We start from the raw sequence: 25,537 nt of genomic DNA on the forward strand, positions 1-25,537 counted from the left end.
GCTAGTGACGATTTCCAGAACTAGCCAGCATTACACTTTGCGCAAACTACCGTATTTACTTCATTCTAACACGCCCTCGATTCTAACGCTCACCCGTTTTTCGTGACCAAAAAATGAAAACCTCGATTGTAACGCGCACTTGCTTTCCATGTCAAAAAAAAAATATAGTACAATACCGTGCACTTTGTGCTTTCATATAAAAGTACTATTTTCTCTAATTTGGAAAAAACAGATTTATTCCCAATACACTAAAGTTGCAATGGATAAAAACACAAATGGAAGCGGCATACCTTGCCGCCAAGATTTTCACTGTGCCGGTACGAGTCGCATGGGGCAATAGATATCACTCGTCATCGCTATCAAACAGCTCCTTCTTGCTATCAACAGACCAAAGCATTTCATCCTCGGTGCCATCCATGGCATTCGAAATCCCGCACTTTTTAAAGGCCTTGTTGACCATGGCAGACGGGATCGTGCACCATGCATCTTTCACCCATCCAGCAAAGTCCTGCAGTGAGGCACGCTTCATTTTATTGGCGGGCGTGAATTTGCGGCAGCCATTTGGTGTAGAGTGCCCGAATGCTGTCTTTCACTGGCTTGTTCAAACAAACATCGAGCGGCTGGAGCTGCGATGTCATGCACTGGGTATCACGACAAGGTTGGTGTTGCATGCAGCCAGCTTGTCCTTGATGCGCTGGTCAAGGTGGCACCTAAGCGCGTCAAGCACAAGCATCCTACGCAGACGCAAACTGCCGCCGGGTCTCTTCCACCAAATGTTATCGATCCAGTCAGCAACCAAGTCCATGGTCATCCAACCTTATTCATTTGCACGCACTTTTGGGAGCGTCTTTCATCTGAAATAAGATATGGGGGCAGCTTGTACCCATCCGCAGTGCAACAAAGCATTGCAGTGAATCTAGTTTTTCGTGGCCAGAAGACAAAATGCGCGCTTGCTTCGCCCCCTTCTTTTCAATGGTTGTGGTGGCAGACCTGTCAAAGTAGAGCGGCGTCTGATCGGCATTTCCAACCTGTCCGAAGTGGTAGCCGTTTCTATGGTGCAACTTCAAAACGTACCACTGAAAACTGTGCAATTTCTCTTCATATTCTTCCGGCAATTTTTGGCATATCCCTGTCCGCCTTCGAAGAGAAAAGCCTTTTCTTTTCATAAAATTTGATAACCAGCACCTGCTCGCTTTGAAGTCATTCCGCATTAGCCCTTTCTGTAGGGCCAACTGCATCGCCCGTGCTTTGAGCAGATCGGTCGTCACAGGCCGCTGTGCCGCTCACTACTCTTGCACGTATTCTGCGAGCAGCTCTTCTATTTCGGCGAAGCGGCCCTGCTTCGGTCCATTGAAACCCTTCCTTGTGTTGCTTTGCTGGCAAAAATATTCTCCTTCTCTGTTTGCACCAGTCCCACACGCAAGGGTCGGGAACTCTGAACGCCCGTGATGTGGCCCGATTTCCGTCCGTCTCCACGCACATGATAACTTTCCTTTTAAATGCGGCATCATGGTGGACTCGGCGTGTCTTCGCGATTGGCGCTTCCATGCTGATTGAATAAACGCAGAAAACGGGAATACAGGCGGTACATTACACCAGTGCCTGGTTACATGTACAACATGGATGTATGCGTATAGAGGAAGCTACGGCAGCTAGGCTTGAAGCGCGTACGAGGCGGCTATTTTTTGAATGCCGATGGCGATATGGTAACGCGAATTTAGGGTCGTACTCGATTCTAATGCGCATGCAATTTTTGGACCCATTTTATCGGAAAATCGGTGCGCGTTAAATTCGAGTAAATACGGTACCTGGTGAAGCTGCCTAGTTAAACTAAAGGTAAAAGGTTGAGAATGAAATTTTCAAAAATCTTTTTTTTTATGCTTTTTACTCATTATCTAACTTTGCCAGTACAGCAGTACATACATGGAACTGTTTTACTCTACTTTCTCAGGGTCTACAGTTTTTACATATCACAAGATTTTTGATGAGCATGAAGAGGTTTGGAGCCATTTTCAAAGGAACTAGGCACTTTTATTTAACACTGTCAATCAGTTTAATATGTTGACAGGGCTTTGTTAGTGTGGTTTTAGACTTTTTGACTGATGGTAAGAGTGACAGCTTTTCATACCATCTTTCTCAAGTTGGTGAATTCACGGGTCATACAGTACTGAGGCAGATGACTCAAAAGCATGACATTATCTACAAATTGCTCGGCCGTCTGTTAAGAAAATGCAGTGAAAGCAAAATAATCAGAGGGCGAGGGCACATATGGCAAAAAGATGAGTTTAACCTATCAAATGGACAAGGCTCCAATAGGAAAGAACAAATAAAAAAACTGATTTATGACTGCTTGACAATAATCAGAACAATAACCAATAAATATACCTTATATAGTAAAAACATGCCTGAAAAGTTCCCATGTCAAAATTAACAGTCGAGAGACTTCATCTCTTTGTCAAAAAAAGTGACAAATTGTGCACTGATGGGTGCTGCTCTCTTTGATGATGATGTGTGCCTTAAATTCAAGGTGTGCCTTGCTAGAATTCTGCACATTGCAAAAACACAAAAAATACATCAGGCTTATTCTTTATTGTTTCCACTTAACCGCCTTTCCTCCTGTCTTTTTCCCAACTTCCTCAATTCTGTAAGCATGCATGCAGTCGGTGAACTTAATTCCCAAAACTGAGTTATGAAATACAATTATTAGGGTTACATTTACTTATGACTGCACGGTTTCTTAAACCAAATACATTTTACTTTGTTTCCTAATAACCTTTGTTTTCATCTGCAGCTTTCCTGGGAGCACTGTTTGTTGACCAGGGTTTGGAGTACTGCAATGCATTCTGTCAGGTGTGCTTCTTTCCACGACTGCAGGTGAGCTAGTAGCATTAATAAGCTAAGTCAGCTGTGTGCTTTTGTAACAGTACGAGTTGTGATTTTGTTGTCTTGCCACTGTTCATGAGCCTCTTTTCTTTTTCTTCTCGTGGTGTCTGTGCAGTGAGTGTATATGTCAGCCTGTTAGATGTTGTTTCACTCGTTTGTTGCCTAAAAATAAACCAATAAAGAAATGTGCTTTGATTATTTTCCACAAAAAATTTAAACTAAGTTTTAGACTTCAAATGAACCATGTGCAGATGATATCTCGCAAAGTTCATTTTGTAACTCGTCACCCACCTGGTTGATTCATTGGGCAAAGGAGATTTCAGAATAAATGTTTGCTTATTAATAACTTTTTGTCCTTTTTTCTTTTGAAATAATGTTTGCTTATTATAATTATTTCTTGCCCTGTTTTCTTCTGTCAACAAGTCCAAGTGCAAATTTTAGCGGGCTTTGTGTTTTGTCTCTGTACGTAGTGCATGCATACTTAGTACTATTTGTTCCTTCTTCTTACTGCCGACACTTGATATTGTTGCTGCTGACACTAACAGTAGGTGATTTTTCCGAAGTTCTGATGATGCCTGTTCAGATGAAGCTTTCTTGTAGCACTGCAATGGTACAGAATGTAAAAACTTGAACTTTTAATAGGGGATAATTTACAAGCTTTAATTTTGTGTGAGGATGGATTTGCCACTATATTTCTGGTGGGCTTGTGCAGTTTTATATATGTAGGCTGTGTATGTTTTCTTGGTTAAAGGGGGCCTGAACCACTTTTTATCGAAGTCGTGAAACGCATTTGAAATTGAAGTACACTATTTCGTAAATACTTTGCAGCAAAAAGTACTTCAATGCATTCAGTAGATGCAGAGTATCCACCTTTCAGTGGATATTTTCACACTATAGTGTGATAGGGAATGAACAGGCAGATGCTGAAGCGAAAACTGCTTTAAATAATGCTCCTGAAGTACACATTTCATTCTCAAAAACAGACACAAACACCCTACTTTGTTGCACAATACACAACCATACATTGGAACACTGGAACCAACCACATCAACGGCACAAGCGAGTACATAAATGAGACCAAGAAATGAAATTTCGTATGCTTTACAAGCTCAAAAGAAGCCAAACAAGCATGGTGCACTGGATTTGCCTTGGTGTTGCATTCACCAACCGTTATAGACATCTGATACATTGCAGTGATACTAGCCCAAACTGTGAATACTGTAAGTTATGAGAAATACTTGTTCATATATTTTGTGTTTGTCCCATGTACATGCAAGAACGACAGCAACTGGTCTCTTCCATTGCATATAAGTCAATAAGAGGCCGCTATCAGACGAGTTTCTTTTACTAATGGAAATAGTGCAGCCCTAATAACAAATGTTGCTATAGCCTTTCTCCAAGCCACTGGGCTTGAAGTACGGCTTTAGAGATACATACCACAATGCTTTGAACTTGTATATGCATACCTCTTCCTTATATCATCATCATCAACATCATTCATAAGCCCTTTTCTTGCCCGTCCCTTTTCCTCAGTGTAGAGTGGCAGGCCAGAGCAAGTTATAGCTCAGGCTGACCTCTCTGCCTTTCTGTAAATAAATCTCTCTCTCTCTTCTTCAATACCTTGCACTGCAAAGACTATGGCGGAGCAGGGTAGACATAGACATTGCAACTTCCGATTTTTGGCACCTACAACACGGCAAACATGGAGGCTATCTCTCAACTTATGGTTGAGTTTACCGTGTCTCCACAGGTATTTCATCCCATTGCTGGGCTGTACAAGATAGCAACGTGCGGCAGTGGTTTCTCGCACTGAGTGGCATGAGTAGCATATTTCATTTTGCACCTATTTCATCAATAATCATGCAATTTCCGAGGGTCGAACAGAATGTCGTCTTTATGTTCAGTCATGCGAGTACGTTGGCAGTGCGCACATTGGTTTAAAGGTGCAGATATAGTCTGACATATCGCATATGGGTGCCTTGCGTGGCGTAGTTATGCTATGTGGGCAAAAATTCGAGTTGTGTCTGGTACAGTTGACGTGACCAGCTGCGCTCCGCACGGCTGGCACGGGAATAGATGATGTCCTATCTCACGCCAGAGCTGCTAGACCAGGGTGCATCAAGCGCTAGCTTGGCTGGCCGGCAGCAATGCTGGCCTACAGTTCAGGTGTGCTGAAGCGAGCATTCCAAGTTTGAACCTTTGCCAAATGCAAAAGTGCTCACCCAACACACACATGTGCACATGCGTCGTGGCAATAGCTAATCACCGCGCTACTGCGGGCCACATTTAACAGAGGGGGCAAATTTTAGGCAATTCTGGCATCACCAGCATGACAGATCCAACTTCGACAACCACTGCCTGGCATGGTGAACACATCAGACTATATCTGTGCCTTAAGCGATGGATGCCACACTTCAGACTTGCATTGAAAGTATTCCTAACATTATGAGCTTCAACCATGATGGCAACACACCTCGAAGGTGTGCAACTTGGGAAGCAGACCTGTTTCAGGCAGACGTTGGCGCTCGAGCCGGCTCGCCATGCGCCTGAAGTACTCTCTACCTGGAGCCATGTCACCCACAAAGGCCAGTCAAGGCATACGGTTGTCTTCAGCAAACCATAGTGAGCACAGCGAACGGGCTCATCACGGCACCTTGTGGCGGCCGCAATGTGCATGACATGCAGTTGCAGCAGACACAGCTACATGCAACTGTAGTGGCCAAGTGTAGTGTGTACGACAGGGCTGGAGACCAAGCTTGCACTCATGTGTTCCGGTCTGGTCGTGCTATTTGGTGCAGACCGGCTTTGTGCTGCACCAGCTTGACCGATGGATAGTAGCCAAATCCAAATTGGGCATTTTGAAGCGCTATCAACAGATCACTACGAAGTGATATATTCCAAGGCGCTGAGTCAGGAGTGGCCAGGAGTGAGCACACGGTGGCAAGCATACATGAGGTCTGACCTTAAGTTTCACATTGTTAGAGGCTAGTTCATTGTTCCAATACTAATAAAAATTTGCGAGACCCAATATCTACGACACCGATAAGCAGTGTGTTCAAAGTTTCGTTCCTATATGGGCAGATGTGGTGGAGCGTGAGCAGACGATAGTGTCTTCTGATAGTATGCAATTCTTACCAAAATTCAAAACGCAGATTTTTGCTTACTTGAGTTTGTTTAGTAAGCCGCATTAATAAATACATGTATACACAGTAACAGCAGGAAGAAGCACACTGATCTAAATACCTTGCTTGATCGATGTCAGCTATCGGCCAATAGCAGGAGTCTATGGAAATCTTGCATGTGATGACACATGCAAGGCACCGGTAGCTTTGAAATGGGTCAGGAGAAGGCCTCTACTTGAAAAGGGAGTGTTTGAGAAAAATGTGACTTCGCACTCCACTTGTGAGCTCCAGACGACTGCAAAATTTGGCTGATATGTTCACAGCAGCATATGATATCCACGGAATGTGTTTGTTCAACAAGCCTGAGGGTGGTTCAGGGCCCCTTTAAAACAAAATCCTGGTACAACTTGAAACAGGTAATTGTGCATCTGCATGATTCATTTTTACCTTCTTTTTCCCCACATCCATGTGGAAGCTGTCAGTGAAAAAGTGGCCCAATGTGCATCATGCTAACTGTTTGTCGAGTGAAATCCTAGGAGAATTGAGAAGAAAATGAGGCATACAAAAAGGAAATTGTCATTTAGCTGGACAAGCGAGGAAGATGGTGACTTCGTTTTAAAGGGGCCTTGAAACACTTCTTGAACATAGTAAGAAAAACATTGCCAATCAATAGAAGAGGCTCTTGTGAACTTTGTGAGCCAAATATTATTGCACTGCATGCTGCAGCAAATTTACAATCTCGTGTCAAAGACAGTGCGCTTGCTCTTGCTTTCACAATGTCATCATCACAAGCAGCAAAGCCCACCATCAGCTATTGACTGATTTTGTGACCACGAGAACATTCTCAGTAGTACAGTGAAACCTCGATATATCGAACACGGATATATCGAATTATTGCGTATATCGAACACTTTCTATATCACGTGGAAAATCGCATGCATTTTTAATTTTTTATTTCGAACGGGGCCGGATGTAAAATGGATATATCGAACTCCGCCGCCCCAGACCAAGTGCGCTCTGTTGACAGGAGGCGAGCTTTCCCGCAACACTCTCGAAGATAGCGGCGGCGCGATGGGCGTTCCAGACTGCTGCGTACGACAGCTCCCACATCGGTTGCGCCGAGGGCGCCATTTGAACGTAGCGGCGTACACATGCGGCGGCTTGGAGCAAGCCACGGCCGGTCTCGAGGGGAGCGCGCGCTCCCCGGCCGTGAGCCAGCCCGGCCGCCTCAATCACGCGCGCCCGCGCCCCCGCCGTGCGCGCGTGGTCGAGGCGGCCGTGGAGCCAGTTGGAGCGCTTTGTCGGTGCTGAGCCACACAGCATGTGCATTGAGGACTTCGTTGGCGGTGACGACAGCACTGGAACAGTGGCGGAGTTAACAGACGTGGAGATCGTGGCAGAAGTGACTGCTGAGCGGCCAAACGAAGACGCTGCCGAGGCTGATCCAGCAAGCGCTGATGTTGCCCCGCTCCCGACTGCAACTGAGGCTGTAGCTGCTTTGGCCGTTGTACGCCGCTACTGCGGCGCAATAGAAGGCACTGGACCGTCTCCTGTGGACCGTTCGGACTATGTTGAGGACGCCGTGGTCAAGCACGCGGTTGCCAATATGAAGCAGGCTACGCTGCTTCAGTACTTTCAGCGAACGAAATAAATACTTTGTTTGAAGCTTCATGTGAGTATCTATTGCGCCACGATTGGTTCATTGATTTATTTTTGCTAGTTTTTGACATGTTTTCTACGTGATTTTATATATCGAATTCTGGCTATATCGAACTATTTTGCGATCACCGCGCTGTTCGATATATCGAGGTTCGACTGTACTATTTTTTCTAGTTTTGAGATGAATAAAGGAAAAGTATATGTCTGTGACAGAAAAGGAAATTCATTTTTGCACTGATGGTCTGCACACAACAATTGAATGTTGCTGCATGTCTTCCGAGATAGCAGCGGCATGCTGCATAAACTAGATGCTGCAGCTGCCATGGGGTGCCTCGATGAGAGACTCAACTTTTGGGCAGAGCCTTGCCCCCTTGCCCCGTCCCCTGTATAGCTTCCAGTGAAGACAGAAGGAGAGAGAAAGACACTCATCAGTGCAATAACTACATCTAATTCCACTTATATGTACTTGAAGGATTTGAAACATTTATGCATCAGGAGATTCTTGAGGTGATGTCCTTTAACAGTCAGGAGTGTTTATGAATACTTTCGTAAAAGTGTTTCAGGGCCCTTTTAACCAAGTGTTTAGTTCATACATATTCATTCTGTCCAAGATGCGGGACTATCACTGGCATGCAACTTTTTTTTTGGTAGCGCTTCCTTCATTCAGTCTTATAAGTAGGCCTATTACAGTAAGTATGCTTCTTCATAATTCTTGCACTTTCAACTGTTATGCAGTGTGCACGGTGGTGAAGCATACATAATTCAGGCAATGGTAAAAATTTGCAAGTGCCACACATACACTCATACCTTTTTATATGCTCTAAACATTTGTAAAAAGTTGTGTGTACTATTGCAATGCGTCATTTGTGCCAAAATGCATCAGCTCAAAATATTGCATGTCATTCTTCCACATCTGTATTTGTCAGAGATCAGAGACATGCCTCACTGCATGTGACTGTAGCTTAGTTATGTCCTCACCATTAAGCTCTGCAAAGTAATGAGGACCCTTTTTCTCCCCTTTCAATGCTTTTGAGTGCCATAGAGCCACACCATGTAGCCCTGCAAAAGCCCTACATCCCTACGGCTCTATGTAAGATTTTACTGTTCGTGCCCAGGACTTCATTCTCAACCAGGACTGGAATGATCCAAAGAGTAAGCTGCAACAGTGCTGCCTCACACTGCGATCCATGGATGGTGGAGAGCCAGACATACCCATGTACAAGTGAGTGGGCTTATAATGATACCAACACATTTGTTGTGATCTGGACATGTTTGACTGGGTGCTTCTCTGGCCAACACCTCATTTGAGCGTGTAGAGCTATGATGAACGAAGTGGACATGTATTGCTACGAAATTGTAAAGTGAGACACATATTTAAGACCCTAGAGAAAAGTACTGATAAGCTTGTACTTGCCCTAATTAATACAATTGCATTTCTGCAAACCAGCTTTAATTTTGTTTCCAAAAAGGTGTATGTATAGTGACGTCATGACACAGGAGGTACGACTTGCTCCAGCTTGCTCGGTGGTGTGTTATGTTAGTACATCGGGCCGCAAAATGAGTAGCAGCATAGGGGATGACTGAGCGAGCTGAAGTGAGTGCTGAAACCTCCTGAGAAATAAAAGTGAAACTGGTTTGCAGAAAAGCTATTCTAGTAAATTATCTAGGGTGCCCTGAGGTTTACCAGTATTCTTTTCTAGTGATTCAAGGTCCAGGGCCTTCATTTAATGCAACAAATAAAAAGTTTTTGTTTGCATTTATCATATCTCAACGATAACAAACATTAAATTAGCAAATATAACTTGAAAATGTCTAATGGTGCCAAAAATATTCACTTTCTCCAAAGACCTTTTGTTGCTTTCTTTATTGGTGTACCACATTTATTTGGTCAAGAGTAGTTTTGCAGCCTACCAAAGTTTTGTCCATATCACTGTGAGTCCAGGCCATATGCTCTTAAAGGGGTCTTGAACCACCCCTCGGGCTTTGGGTAATAACATAGTCCGCAGATGTCCGCATAGTCTGCTGTGAACATCTCAGCCAAGTTTTGCAGCCGTGCGCGGTGCATGGAGCTCGCAAGTGGAGCACAAAGTCACCTTTCTCTCAAATGCTCTCTTTTCAACAGAGTCTGCTACTCACTTTTTTCTGGACACATTATTTTGTAAAACATATAGTGGATTCCCATACATGGCCGCTATTGGCCAATAGGTGACATCAATCAAGATGTGTGTTTGGACCAGTGCACTTCTTCGTACTGTTACTGTGTATATTTATTGACGAAGTTTAATAAAGAGGCCAAAGTAGGCAAAAATCTGCTTTCGAATTTTGATAATAATTACATACTTTTGGAAGAAGCCAACTATTGTCTGCTGTGGGGTTCTGTCACCTGTACTCTTGGGACAAAGGAACGACAACGCAGTAGTGCAAACAATCACAAAAACATTTATTGCACCTTTCATAGATCAGTGCCTGCTAGCCGAGTTGCTATCCACAAAACATGATGCCGATGGGTGTGCGACAAATCGCGGAAGTCCGACTCACTGCGACCGCATAGCGAGGAAATGTGTTCGCCCCTTGCTGGATCCTAACGCCTGGTCGTTCGCACGTACGGTCAAGCGAATGGTGGCTCTTTCGCACGAGGCCTCACGAGATGGTCTCGCAGAACCATGGATCTGCGCACGCGCTGCACATCCACGCTGCTTGCCGTCCCGAACCAAAGAGGGAGCGCCTTGCCTTTCCTGCACCCAAGTAACCCCGCCGTGAGGCGGCGTTAGCAGCGCAACACTTGCACCATCTCTCGCACTACGCTTCAACCACTCCGACCGCCGCGGGCGCCAGGCCACGCAGCAAAGCTGCACTGCAGGAGACAGGAGCTATACGGGAAAACAAGATATCAGGGGATGCGTGAGAGTCGCGCATCCCCACACTGCTGATGCTCGGCCATGGCTGCCCTCACAGGAAACAAACTCAGGCCACCCTGCTTATCAGTGTCGTAGTCATCAGGTCTTTCTAATTTTTACTTGTTTTGTACACTCAACTAGCCTCAAACCACGTGAAAGTTAAGATCAGACCACACGCACACTTGCCAATGCATGCTGACTCCTGGCCGCTCCTGCCTAGAACTTTGGCATATTTATTGATAGTGCTTCAAAGCGCACAAATTGAATATGGCTACTATCTGTTGGTCAAGCTGGTGGAGGATATAGCCAGTCTGCACCACATAGCACGGCCAGACGAACATATGAGCACGAGCAAGCGCTCAAGTCCAGTCATGAACAAAGTAAATGCTGCGCACTACAGTTGCATGTAGCTGTGGCCTGCTACGTAGCGCAGATACCACAGCCACCGCGGAGTGTCGCGACAAGTCCACTAGCTAAGCACACTGCAGCTCACTGCAGACAATCACATTTGGCTTATGTTTGGCACGTTGTAGGCACCAAAATCAGAAGTAGTGGCGTCTAAGTTAACATCGAAAATCAAATTTGAACTGTGTGCCACAGTGACGTTCAGTAGGCGGAGCGTTGTGGGCACGCCTCGCTCGACCGTAGCCTTTGCAGGGCAAGGCATTGAGGAAGGAGCGGAAGCACCGTGAAGAGCATGTTTGATTGCCAATACCTCCAATACCTCTGCTTCAGCTGAACACATTGAGGTTCACACGTTGAAGTAGTCTTTGCGGCAAAGTATTTCTGAAACAGCCTATTTTAACTTCAAATGCATTTCTCCATTTTGACAAAAGGTGGTTCAGGGTCCCTTTAATGCAACCATTGTCTTGTGGGTTGGATGGATACAGATATTTGTCTGTATTGGTTAACCTGAATATTTGCTGGCATATTATGTGTTGACTAAGTTTAACAGGTCAAAGAAGGGTTGAGAAGAACACAGTGCTGTAATGTCCAGTGGCCTGGGACCTTGGTGACATTGCAACAGGTTCCAGTGAGCCAAAGACAACAAGCAATTCTAACTACATTTGATCCATTGACTTTTGTGGCCAATTAATGCAGTGTATTACTAAACAAGACGTGGGTATTGTGATTAGTGATTAGACTTGGGTATTGTGACCATCTTGTCACCGTCCAGTAGGATGTGCCCCTTGGTGGCTTGCAGAATTAGGTGGCTTTCAAGCTGCACACTTAGGGCTCTAAAGCTATCTAAAGCTATATAGTCCAAGTCCCCAACACTCAGTGGAGAATCCGCCTTCCTGCCCTAGCGGATTAGTCGCAAAATATTTTGGAAGGGACGCGCAGCCAGATATCGGGGAAGAGTACTCCGAAGAAAAAAAAGTGCATGGACACTCACTGCAGCGAACACTTGTGCCGTGTACTGTACTGTGCTGGTACTCCACTAGTCTATAGCTCTACGTCGGTGCAGTTCCGAAAACGTGCGTAGAGTAAGACTGCAACTCCCTTTTAAAATGGGAAGGGGCCAGGGCTTCGTCCGGACTGCAGCGTGAACCACATAGTAGCCGCCTTGCATTGACAGCTATCAAATTTATCGATAAACCCCTGCTTAAGGTGCGGCAGCACCGAGTTGATACAAGACCAACAAGACGTTGACACCAACGATTTGCCGCCTATGCAGCACTGTATCGCTCAGACTATTTGATCACAATAGACCGACAATGACGTAACCGACAGGGGTGAGTTCTCATAGTGCGACGGGCTTTCTTGTCGACCATGATCGCTCGACCGAACACCACGCAATCGACTGTCGAACCAACATCGCGATAGCTTCAGCTTATTCACTTGTATATGTAATTTTTCGTGCTCAGAATGCGTCGACATGGCTTCAAAGTTGAAATGCACAAGCTTCAGTCCTCTCAAGCCATGCATATGAAGTTTCAGCCAATGTTGATCCTGTTTAGTGAAGGTTGGGTTAGACCTGATCTCATCGAGTTCGTGTATGCGCTACTGATGGACCTGAACTTAAAAAATAAGCAGTCAGGACGAAGGAAACCGCTCTTACAGTTCAGTTGTGGCCCTATAGTGATTTGATATCAACTACTCTTCCCTTCGCATGGCACGTACACAACAAGCGGCAAACGGCAACACAGCACTGTGCCAACATCATGTACTTTTGTCACCATTCCCGAATGCATTCACTACGTAAGTGGTGGGTGCGTACGTGTTGTTATGCTGACACATTTCTTAATTCCAGAGAAGCACTATTTACCTAAAAAAAAATGTATTCGAAAAAAATTGCAAATTGAGTTGGACGTTCTCAAATATGAATAAAAAAGGAGATGCATACAAATGCAAATATTTTCAAATATGAGCTATTTCTATCAACTGATAGCAAGCTCAGTGGTATGAGGCCCGAACTTTGTCACAATTGAGATTCTCTCTCAACAGCTCGTAAGTCAACTTCAACTGACCTGACACACTCTCAGGCCGCGCACGATGCCTCAGTGTTGTGTTTCACTGCTTTAAAAGTTTATTTTGGTTTGGATGGAGGGGGGACACCTGCATCTCAGCTTTCAGCCAACACTTTGTTTTTTGAGCTCAAGCTCCTTCAAAACGGCGGCAGCACGCTTCCTTTCCCGTTCTTTCTTCAATGCGTAGGTTCTTTCTGTTCTTGTACTCCTTCCGCCACTCGTTCGCCTCACGGACCATTTGAAGCATCTTCTTGGTCAGTTGCACAGTCTACGTCCGAGTTTTGGAACCCGAAAACGTCTGAAAAGCCTGCCAGTTGGAAAAAAAATAAATGCATGTCATTTACTGTCAAACCGCCACAGGTGCATTCGAAAACGCTCTGAAGGCCTGTCGGTATACGTATTAGACATGTCGGTGATCGTACTGTGACAGGAAATACCGAGTGCACGCGTGTGTAATTAAGGAATACATACTGTGTCCCGTGGCAATAGCCCCTTCCCATGCTTGTTATGCTTCACTGCAATAAGTTTGCATATGCTTCACCAAGTGACATTTTAGTACAGAGGTGAAGCTGACTTTCGGGAACCGATATTATGCGACGCACCGTGCTTTCCAAGCTTTTAAGCCAATCGTGAGGACCGCAGAGGCAGAGCCCGTGCCATTGCTGACAGCAGCGAATTGTTTCAATAAAAAACACGGCACCCAACGGCGAGAAACTTCATAGCGAAGGTCGAAGTAGCTAGGCCTAGCGTTGCCGCAGTGGTGGCTACAGCTGCCAGCGGATCTGCGTGCGAGAGTGCCGGTTTGAGGCGGCGAGGTAATCAAAGTGGCAGCAGTGGTGATTTTGATTAATGCCGTTTCGGATTTGCAGTCACAGCAAAACGTCTGGAAAATCGGACGGCAAAGATGATACACTGACTCTATGGGGTACATGGTGGTGCCGCGAAGCTGTGCAAATTATCGGGAATCCGGAAAGTCGGTCGTTGACTTTACACTGGCAACTCCAACCGATGACAGAACGTCAAAGACGATTCATTACGATTTCTGTCTGTTACTCGAGCCAGCATTACCACGACTTTCGACCCTTTCAATAAAATTACCGCTAATTTTCCCTGATAGAGGCACAAATTCCCCGAGTTTTCCCCGAGTTTTTTCAGACTACTCAAAATCCCTGAGAATTCCTGGTTTTCCCGTTTTCCCAGTTGGTAGGCACCCTGTATAAAGCACGTGCAAGCTGTAAGTATGATGAAGTTAAACAGAAGTGATAATCAGAAATAACAGCCCGTAATATATGTGTGCATAGTTGCAGTTCTTTAAATGGCTCGGCCGCTCATATTGATTCGTCTCAGGGTGGAAAAACGTGGCTAGTATGTGCAGATATGTATGTTTTTCTACATTTTGAGATTATTTCATATCAGCGATGCGCCATTTCAACAATATCCGAAGCTAACAGCGATTTGAAGCTGTAGATGTAGATGCAAACAAATGCACCGTTTTGGCAAATCTGAGGTGGAAGGCTGCACTCAAAGGCTTCTTGAATATGCAAAATGTTTATTGAATGTGTAAAAGGAATACAAAAAGCAATGTGCAAGCCCATACATCAGCAACAACAAACTCCAAGGCAGCCACGTCGGCAGACGGAACTCAATGTGCCTTTATCGGCCGTACTGTTAGCAAAACAGCGCACTGAGGCCTGTTCACCCAGTAGTAAACGAGTGAACGACATGCTGCCTCAGAGAAACCATTAATAATTAATCGCAATCCACGAAACGCACAATCGATGCACACTCAACATGGGTGAAGGTGCACAAATCAATCAGCGAAATCCCCAGCACATTTCCAGAACGTTTCCAGTGGTGTGCACCAGAGGGCAGCGCAGGAATATGCAAAAGGCGGATTACAAGGAAATTGAAGAGCACATCTTAGGTGGGATTGAAAGGTGTAGTACAGCATGGATGACTCCACCTTGTGCTTACTAGCACATAAATTGTAAATTGGGGATGTGTTCGTACAGCTCAAAAGAGTTGAACCATTTTATTACAACACCTATGAATACCCTCAAAAAGGGTTTACTTTCTATTTAAATTTGCAAAACATGTTGGAAAAAGGCATAATCAACAAAAACAAAAAATATTTTGTGCAAGCTTTTTCAGCAGTGGCAGGGGAAACCACAGGTAGAAAACTGGAAGCGGGCTTCACCCCAGGCTTATTTGGGATTTGTACAGACAGCTTTCATTGTATGTGACCAATAGGTGTACATTTCATTTGCTTTGCATCACACGTGCTATACCATTGCAACCGGTTATCTTGCGTGAGGATTTAGGCTCGTGAGCATTCAGTGGCCGCTCGTACATTGCTGATGCCTCTTATTTCACTTGTAATGTTTCCCTGGCTGCTTTCCCCGCAGGGGCGTCTGCGTCAGCAGGCGTTTGGTGTGTTGCAAAATCACATACCCGAGCACATGAGGGTCAGACGCACCCGTGTGGAGCCGTGCGGGGCTTAGCCGTGTCTGGGGAAAGGGGGATCCTGGGGGTTGAGCCGATGCCGGGTGTTCGGACCTTTAAGGCCGCCCAGCGGAGGCAACACACTTCTTTGGCCTCTGCTTCACATAGACGGCACCTCCGGACTGACCCACCCGGGGTAAATCGGTAGTTGCCTTTTCCTGTCTCTCTCTCACTCCAACCTTCGTCTTTCTCTCACTTTCCATGTTTCCTGTCTTCTCCTGGCTTCCCTTTACTTCCAATTTTTCCAGGCAGCAAGGGTTAACCTTGTGTGAATAGCCAGCCTAGGTTATTTCATATTTGGTTATAGTGATAATGTACAGCTGGCGTTTGCAGGACTTGTTTTTACAGTTCCTGTAGCGTACCCTTGTAGGGCTCCACAGTGGGTGGCTGGCGTTATTGCCCAGAACTACACATTCCTCTATGGATAGTTCCTTCCCTCCACTCCCTGTTCGCCCTCAGAAAAGAGGGTGCACCGATGAAGTTTTCCCGTTTTTTTTTGGTCGGCAAAAAGAATCCTTCCCCCGTTTCCATGTCATTCATTCTGAAAAACCAAATAAACCAGTTCGAACAATTTCACCCTTCCTTGTTTCCAAGTCATTGACTGAAGTGTTTGGTGCAGGTTATAAGGCGTCGAGGATGGCAAGCGGTGATCTCCTCTTGGAGCTCCGCGATCAGAAACAGTATGAGAAATTGCCAAAACTAGTGTCACTTGGGGAAACCGAAGTAATTGTAACCCCGCACCGTACGATGAACACAAGCCGCAGTGTTGTCTCAGACGATGACTTGCTGGAGCTCACTGAGGCTGAACTCTTGGAGGGCTTCAGTGACCAGAATGTTATCAATGTCAAAAGAATTAAGATGAGGCGTGACAGCAAAGAAATGAAAACCAAGCACCTGATACTCTCATTCGGCTCAAGTGTTCTTCCCGAGTCTGTAGAGGCTGGGTACATCAAGCTCCATGTTAGGCCATATATGCCAAATCCCCTCAGATGTTTCAAATGCCAACGTTTTTGGCCACAGTTCACAGAGCTTCCGTGGCCACCAAACTTGTGCGAAATGCAGTGCCCATGAACATACCTCTAAATCTTGCGAGAACACTCCCCACTGTGTAAACTGTGATGGGGAGCACGCCGCATACTCACAGTCGTGCCCATCTTGGAAAAAAGAAAAAGAAATTGTCACAATCAAAATTTTTAAAAAATGTATCTTTCAAGGAGGCACAAAGGCAGGTGTCATACCTGCCGAAGAGCAGCTTTGCCGATGTGGCGCGTCAAGGGGCAGCGCCACAACGGCCTCCGGTGGCTGTCCGGTCCACACACAGTGAGCCGGCGGTGACACCATCCGGCCCCCCAGCAGCTACAGCTTGTACTGTTCCACCACCCCAGAAGAAGGGACCATCGACCTCTGGGCAGGTGGTCTCAAAGGCCTCGTCCAACGTGCCGAGGCCTTCACGTCAAACACAGCGCTCAGAAGAGCCCGTGTCTAGCACCTCGCAAGAGGCGATGGGCACAACAACCAGCCAGGCAGTACCACCAGCGCCTAAGGAGCGGCGAGCCTCTCTCGACCACTCCAAAAAAGACAAAACTCGTGTCACGGCGCCTCCAAAGTGCCTGTGAGCTAATCCTTGTCTCTTAAGCACACAGCACACAACACATTTTCTATAATGGAGACAAAAATACAGTAAACTCTCAGTTGTACGAACATCGGTTTATCGAATATTTTAGAATTTTAAAAATCCCTGGCAGTTTTCTTATAGATTCTATGCAAAAATGTTTCACTTAAACGCATTTCTGAACAGTCAATATTTCAGTTTAACAAACTCGCTCAGAGGACCAAGGCTTATTTTTACGATCTGTTCAACAAAGTTTTGTGCCCTGCACTGCAGGCGCAGCCGATGCCCGCCCTCATCAAACCGCCGCTCCAGCAGCAATGTAATGTCGCTGGCGCTACAGCGCCCCTGGGGCAAAACGGTGATCTGTCACACTACAAACCACGGGGTGTGTGTTTTTTTCCGACCAGCTAGTCGTGCATGGTCGTCGTGTCTTTCTTTCGAGTCTCGTCAGTTCCGTGTGTGCACACAAACGACCCATGTGGTGTGTTTTTCATCGGCTTCGTTCAGCCTTCCAGTTTTAAGTAACAACGGCAATTCGCATGCCCACTTTCGAGATGAGTGCGACGAAACGGAAGTGGTTGTCTCTCTCGGACAAGCTGGAAATCCTTCAGCGCCTGGACAACGGTCAAAGGCAAGTGGTGCGTTGCAAAGGACTGTCGAATTGCACTGTTGACGTTGTCAACGATTGTGAAACAAAAATCGAAGCTTGAAGGAGAAACTTCGATGGATCCCGCCAGGAAACGACTCTGCACAGGGTACTTCAAAGAAGTGGACGATGCCGTTGCGGTATGGCTTCGCGACCTACGATCTCAAAACATTCCAGTGTCTGGCCCAATGATACAGGGCAAAGCGAAGGAATTTGCTTTTCTTCTGGGTGTCTGCAGCTTCAAAGCAAGCAGTGGATGGCTTACACGATTTCGGGATAGGCATGGGATCGCTTGGAAAACGATTTGCGGCGAAAGCAAGGATGCCGACCTAGAGGCAGCGAGAACCTGGAGGGATGAAAAACTTTGCGATACTATCATTATCGGATATTCACCTGACGACATTTACAACGCGGATGAGACTGGTATGTTTTATCAGGCTCTTCCAAACAAGACAATGGCTTTCAAGGACGACAGTTGCAAAGGCGGGAAGCAGTCAAAGGTTAGAGTTACTGTGCTCTTGTGCTGCAACACCAGTAGCACCCACAAGCTCAAGCCGCTAGTGATAGGGAAATACGTGAAACCACGATGTTTTAAAGGTCTCCCTTCACTGCCATGTACCTAAAAAAGCAACCAAAAGGTATGGATGACCAGGAATATATTCAGCAAATGGCTCCTGACCCTGAACGAAGAAATGAGGAAGGCAAAGAGAAACATTCTTCTGATAGTGGACAATTGCTCAGCCCACCTTGTTGATGTCCATTTCAGCAATGTGCGTGTCGAATACCTCCCGCCTAACTGCACAGCTGTGCTTCAACCGTCAAAATAGTTCCAAAACCAAAAAAGAACAAAAAAAAACAAAAAAGTTCTTGTGTTCGCTTTACAAGAAAGAGAGGCTTGGTTCTAGATCCTTGTGTAGAACTGGGCGGACAACAAATTCCTGTCAACAAAGAGCACAAATTTCTAGGTGTTATACTTGACTCCAGGCTTACTTTCATTTCTCACATAAAATGTCTTAAAGCAAAATGTCTAAAAACAATGAACTTACTTAAAATCCTATCCCACATAACATAGCGACAGGAAGTGTTAACTGAATCTTTACAGGAGCCCTAGTTAGATCACAATTGGACTATGGTGCCGTAGTATCACTCTGCTGCCCCGAGTGCACTAAAGATGTTAAACCCCGTTCACCATCTGGGTATCCGCCTGGCCACTGGCGCATTTAGAACAAGCCCTGTGGAAAGTCTATACGTCAAGTCAGATGCGTGGTCACTCTGTTTTCAGAGAACATACATCAATTTCACTTATTTTCTCAAAGTGCGCTCTAACAAGAAACATCCGTGTTTCACTACCGTTAACAACTTGATGGTGAAACACTTTTTCGTAATAGACCCTCTATGAGACTTCCTTTGTGACTGCGTGCAAGAGAACTTAGCGAAGAAATGGATGTCTCAGTTCTCGAACATCGCCTAATGCCTCCAATTAAGCTATTACCACCCTAGGAGTGGCAGGTGATAGACTGTGATGTATCCTTTGTCACAAAGCACGCTCATGACTTCGAAACCGCAATGCGTTTCTGTGAACTGCAATCGAAGTACTCCTGCTCCAAATTCTACACAGACGCGTGAAAATCACATGCTGGCGTATCTTATGCTGCTGTTGGTCCCTCTTTTTTCTAAATCTGACGTATTGAACCCGCAAACAATTACCTTCACTGCAGAAACCTATGCAGTACTGTCTGCAGTAAAATATATAAATAAATTAAAACTCGACAGAGCAATAGTATTCACAGACTCGTTAAGTCTTGTAAAAGCGTTAATTTCTTTGCAAAAATCATACAAATCCCGTTTTCATTGAACTTTACTCACTCTTATGCAATACTTATATATCGCATAGACATTTAGTAATATGCTGGGTACCTGGCCATAGAGGTATTGAGGGTAATGTACTAGCTGATAAAATGGCCATATCACTCACATCACTAGCTATTATTCCTATGGCTGCTGCAGTCCCTGTCACAGATCTGAAGCCTTTCTTACGAAAGAAACTGTGAAAACACTGGCAACGCATGTGGAACACAGAAATAAATAATAAACTGCACGTTATAAAGCCACAGTTAGGCTTTTTGGCCCTGTCCAGCAAAATCACAGCGAACAGATGTCCTATTCTGTCGTCTCAGAATAGGGCACACATTTGGCAGCCACAATTTTCGGCTTACTGGAAATGAACCTCCAACCTCGGTTGATGTGGTGAGAGGCTGATCGTTCTCCACGTCCTCTTGGAGTGTCGGAAAGCCGAATCTGAGAGAAAAAAACATTTTCCTCTTGCATATAATTATTGCGTCCCTCTTCACCCGGCTATGTTTCTTGGTAAAGAACCATTTTTTAACACCACAGCAGTCCTCAGTTTCTTAAGTGACGTTGTCCTACATGTTATAAGCCCATTAAATTCGTAGCGCATCCTCTTTCCAGAGGATGCCGCTGTGATAGTTGTTTTGCATAGCACATGCCTCCAGGCCCCTGTGTCTCAAGGGCTCTAACGAGGCAGTGGTGCTCTAGTCAATTTTAGCACCTTATATTTTGTATATCGTATCATTATTTCACAAAGCACCTTAATGCTCATGGTACAAGTCATTTGTCATCGCCATAATCTTATTACACATAGACTTTAGGCACTTTAGAGCAACCATTTTTAAGGCCCCTTTACAGCCACATCACATCAATTTCACAGAAGTCATACCTCCACTGCAAACTCATTAACACTAGCTTGGTGCTCCTTGGCCATACCTGGCCCACACACATTCATTCATTCATTCCCTGGCTGCTTTACTTCCAGAGTGATTGAGTGTAAAGGACCAACCAATACCAGGGTGTACACAGTGGCAGTGTACTTCAGGAGAAAAAGGCTTGCCACAGGATCTGGTCACAGGTGAGCTTTTGATTTTCTTGTCTGTGGCCTTCTTTAATTTCTGTGTACTTGTCTTTTTATTGCATCCAACACATCTAAGTTGTTTCCTTTATGTTTACACATTACCCATTTTGAAATTATGAAGAGTATTATTGCACTTGACGGTGGTATGCTTACCCCTGCTAGTTTTCTTTTGATAAGCAATAAAGTAATTTTTCTTTAAAACAGATGTGAAGGGCTCTTGAATGTTTAGCTGAATAGGAATGTATTGAATTTATAGGGAACCTAAAAAAAGTTTCTGGGAGGTCATCAGAGAATTCATTGCAAAAGACTACTGTAGTAACCATCACACTGTCATGATGGCCCAGAAAACCACCCTACTCAATAATCTATAGTTATTCTAGCTATCATAATGATGAGAGATGATGTGAGCTTTTATTTCTTTCAGCATCCAACAAGCAGAGATGGCTGCTGCCTCAAAAGCTCTGGAAGCATCCAAAGGTACCTGTACCCGTGAGGGTGTATTTCTACCCATCTTTTATAGTACATACTCCCTGCAAAGTCTGAGACTTCACAGTGCTATTTTAGCATTTGTTTCATCACAGTTATATTTACTGTTCTGACTCAAAGTGTCTTAAAAAAACACTAAAGGCAAGTGCCAAGGGGGAAGAGGTGGTTAGAAACTTTTTATTTTTTCATTCATTCAAATAACTTTATTCAGTGCCCTGCGATTTGGTGGGGTGGGCTTGGACCCCGCCTAGGTTTCAGCCAAGGGTTGTTGGCCCTTGGCAGCTTCCTCGGCTCGCTGGACGACCCAGAGTTGGTGCTGCAGGTGAGAGCTGAGCAATGCAGACTCCCAGCGCGCGCGGAGGCTGTCGCTGTTTGAGGCTGCATCACCGTTACCCTGTATTACAGCCGTACATTCCCATAGGATATGCTCCAGGGTGGCTCTATAGTTTTTTTACTGAATTTAATAAAAATTGTTACCCAGACAGAGTTTTTCATGCTGATTTCAAAACTATAATTATCTTTTAGGTTGACTGAGTGGTTCCAGATATAATTAAAATTACTCACCTGTTGTTCATTGGAACAATTGTAAGAAGAGTATCAGCCAGAATGTTTATAGCTGGATACTAGAAAGTGTAAGCAACACAACTGCAGGACTACTTTTCTCATATTGCAGGTATTGCCAATTTTACAGTAATATGAAGTTTGATCTCCAGACATGGCAATTAAGTGGTCCAATTAGTAGCCAGATTTTAAAATTTACAAAAGCGAAAGTAAAGAATCTGCTCCTAGCATTGGGTAATACACACATGTAGCTACATGCCGCTGTTAAAATTATAATTCTATGTACCTTGAAGACCTAGATAGCGCTTCGGCAAGTTTAAAAAACAAAAAATGAGATTCTGAGAAAACTTGAAAAAAACAAAAGGAGCTTATTTTTTTTAACAGAACACCTCAAAATAGTTGAATATATACAAGCGCTATTGCATTAGTAGCCTCCAGGAAAGTAGTCTGTCTGGCTAGTGTCACTACGGTGATGCCTTCTGAGCACCCGCTGCAATTTTTCAGCAGACACAGCTTGTTTGCCTCGACAGCGATGTCGTAAACGCCATCTAGTAGTTCCGATTTTTAGTCAGTAGCAGGAGTTGACGCTAATGCTTGAAGTTTTCCTTGAGCTTCACTGTCACTACGCCGCAAAAATTCCGGCTGCAGAATAGTAGCGTCGTGCCGAAATGTCGATGAAACGCGGCCGTTGTCATGAGCGCTTCGAGGGACTAGGCCTACACAACATCGGGACCTCCGGCGTTGCTCGACAGCAGGAGCGGGCGGGCTAAATATAATCCGACGTAGTGTCAGCGCGCGCACACGTTATGTCATGTTGGCGAGAACAACAGCGTCTACTGGTCTACTGGTTTTTTTTTAAATGCATATATGTGCCGTCTGTGTCCATAAACTTTGTGTAAAAAGAATGTCTGCAAATTTAACATGCGAAGTTGTGTATGATGCTTCGCCAAACACTTAACATTTCCTTAGTACTTAGCTATGAGAGACGTTGCATTTTACATGGAAGAAAAATCGCAGTAATTGGTGGCAACATGTTATCCGTGTTAGAAAGACACTGCCCTTGCGAAGCTGTCATCATGATTCTTATTACTCTGATGAGTTGTTTTAGTCAAATGTGGCCACTTTATTAATGCGTAAAAGAAAGAGTTAGGCACACATGTCATATGAAAATGTTTGCTGTTACTTTCACCCGCTCTCTGAAACACGCCTCCATAAAATTAAACGCTTATGGCTACTAATATTGCGGCACATCATGTAGAGTGTTTACATAGTTAATTTACAAATACCATAGTAGCAATCACCTGAAAGAAAAGTTTCACGGTTAAGATCGAGACCCAACCAATTGCAAGCGAGAAAATATTTCATGGTGGCCCTCCATAGCCTTTATCAACTATATGGCACACTCCTCACCCAATAGCAACTTATTGTCGTTATGGCGAGGCACGCATTGTCCGCGAAACCCAGGAGTTCATTACAACTTCGAATTGAAACCATGAAGCAGTTTCTTACAGCACCAATTACAATGCCTAAAGTATGCTCGAGGTACAACAGTGCAGCTTAGGCTGCCTAGAAAGGGAAAATTCAAACACCTTCTGCCTCATCATGTCTCGAACCAGCATTGTTTAATTATACAAACGGAGAACTATTGGCTTCGTCGGTACATAAAAGAGTACCTCGCAAAGCTTCATAAGAAAGACACCACAAGCTTTACATAATTCACTTGATTTTTGACCCTCCACCGAGGAATTATATTTTCAATATGTCCCATACTACTTATGATCTGGCTGCAGCCATATGGTCCAAAAGGCATATTTCACTAAAAAATTTGGGCTGAGCAGCCTGTGTCAGTTCGCCAAACAGATTCGTCATGTATATTCCTCAAGCAACAAGCACCAGTAAATTGCTCAAGTGAGTTGAACGTGTAGCACGGAAAAGGGATATTGGTACATTCCTTTTCGTATTCTGCAAACAGCTGTAAGCCTCAATCAGCTTTGCTTGAAATTACGCCACTTAAACACGTGAAGAACCGCCTAATTTTGAGAAGCAATTAAAGAAGCAAGTGGTGCTGGTAGAATCTAAACTGCAGTATTATTTAAGTCCTTGTGTTAATGCCGAGCGTTTCTGTGAAAAAATTCAAAAATTCGATATTATACCATGGAATGCTCGTCGTGAGAAACCTATTTTAGCAGATTAAAATCAAGGTAACTGTTTGTTGTAGAAGTCATATATAGCCAGCATTTGTGACATACCTGTTGCACCACGGCAAGTATGGTATCATAGCTGGAGTCTTATATGCTATGTTTTTGCGGTTGTCAATCCGCGCTTGAAAAACCCGCAGTGGGCTGGTCTGCGCTGCTTCGGCTGGCATTATAGCGTTGCCTTTGAGAACTGTATTGTCGTCAAAGAAGTAAACTCTTTGAATAAATTTTCGTGAAATTTGCGCAACCGAACGACTGCGGGGGTCGTCACGTGCCGTGGAAAAAACACCTTTTTACGGAAACTTTGGCTCATATGTAGCCCGCACTGGTGCCAAAAGTTTATATTACGACTAAAATATTGATTTAGAATGTGCAAAATTTGGCGAAGTGGTAGAATAATAGTTCGAAATTCCGAAAATACTGTTTTCAAAGTATTCATTTTTTTCGTGATTTTTTGGTTTCCGAAACCCATGTCCCCCTTATGTCTAGCTAAAGTGGTAGATTAGTGCTCGAGAATCTCTAAGGCGTCAATATTATTGCGAACGGATCCTTAATAATTGAGAAATTGAGATAAGTGCAGGACATGGTATAGAGACTCCTCCGGTACATTCAAGTACTTGCCCGATGGTGAAAGCACTCCTCAGCTAAATTCTATCACTAGTACTCAATCATTTGTTGCAAAAAACATCCTTGTATTGTGTTATAAAACGAAATAAAATGCTACTTGTCCGGTTCTATTTCATTATTTAGAAAAAAGAACTCATTGAAATTACCCTTGACAACAACGCAGGCGGTCGAAAGGTTTCATTTTCGCTCGACTCCATGTTGCCCACGCTTTCATGTTTCACTAGTTTCATTATCGGGTAGTGCTGCACTGGTTTTGCTGGCTCGTGAAACTCGCACAAACTGCAAGTAGCAGAAAATTCAACTTACATGCGATGTCACAGGATGCGCGAACGGTCTACGTCACTTTACCAAAAAGCAGCTGCAGCGGTGAATACACCGCTCTGTCTTGGCTCGGTAGCACCATCTATCAGGCGCCATTTTACTCAACGACGGGAGCAAAAGGTGGGGATGTATGCAACGTCGCCACTCCCTCGGTTGGGTGGCTGTAGATTTGAATTTCACCCGCCTTGGTTGCTCAGTGGCTATAGTGTTAGGCTGCTGAGCACAAGGTCGAAGGATCGAATTCCTGCCACGGCGGCCGCATTTCAATGGAGGCAAAATGCGAAAACACCCCTTTAATTATTTAGGTGCACATTAAAGAACCCCAGGTGGTTGAAATTTCCGGAGTCCTCCACTACAGCGTGCCTCGTAATCAGAAAGTGGTTTGGCGCTTAAAACCCCGTAATTTAATTTTTCATTTTAGATTTGAATTTCGAAAAAGGCATTCGGACCAGTCAAATGCAATTTTCTCGTAAACTAAGTCTTTTCGTGGCACGAAACAAGCATTGTGAGATTTCTGGAATGGTATTTAAACAGTCCACACCGACTTAGTATTTGCTTTTAGTGTCCCTTTAACCCTTTGAAAGTTTCTCTCTCTCCCCCTTTTTTTCTGCTTTTCCCCCAAC

The 25,537-nt window shown here is 44.6% G+C and overlaps 1 protein-coding gene across 4 annotated transcripts in view; it reads left to right on the plus strand.

Annotated features, from left to right (window-relative positions):
• drosha (ribonuclease 3 drosha) overlaps positions 1–25,537 on the plus strand; it is a 213,848-nt gene that overhangs the window by 167,755 nt on the left and 20,556 nt on the right. For all 4 annotated transcript variants that reach the window (XM_065438063.2, XM_065438068.2, XM_065438088.2 and 1 more), the window contains 4 exons: positions 2,792–2,874; positions 8,780–8,886; positions 20,626–20,718; positions 21,146–21,198. In XM_065438063.2, the coding sequence (XP_065294135.1) occupies positions 2,792–2,874; positions 8,780–8,886; positions 20,626–20,718; positions 21,146–21,198 (336 nt within the window). The remainder of the gene's footprint in view (positions 1–2,791; positions 2,875–8,779; positions 8,887–20,625; positions 20,719–21,145; positions 21,199–25,537) is intronic.

Source organism: Dermacentor albipictus, chromosome 1, assembly GCF_038994185.2.
Source record: "Dermacentor albipictus isolate Rhodes 1998 colony chromosome 1, USDA_Dalb.pri_finalv2, whole genome shotgun sequence".
NCBI lineage: Eukaryota > Metazoa > Arthropoda > Arachnida > Ixodida > Ixodidae > Dermacentor > Dermacentor albipictus.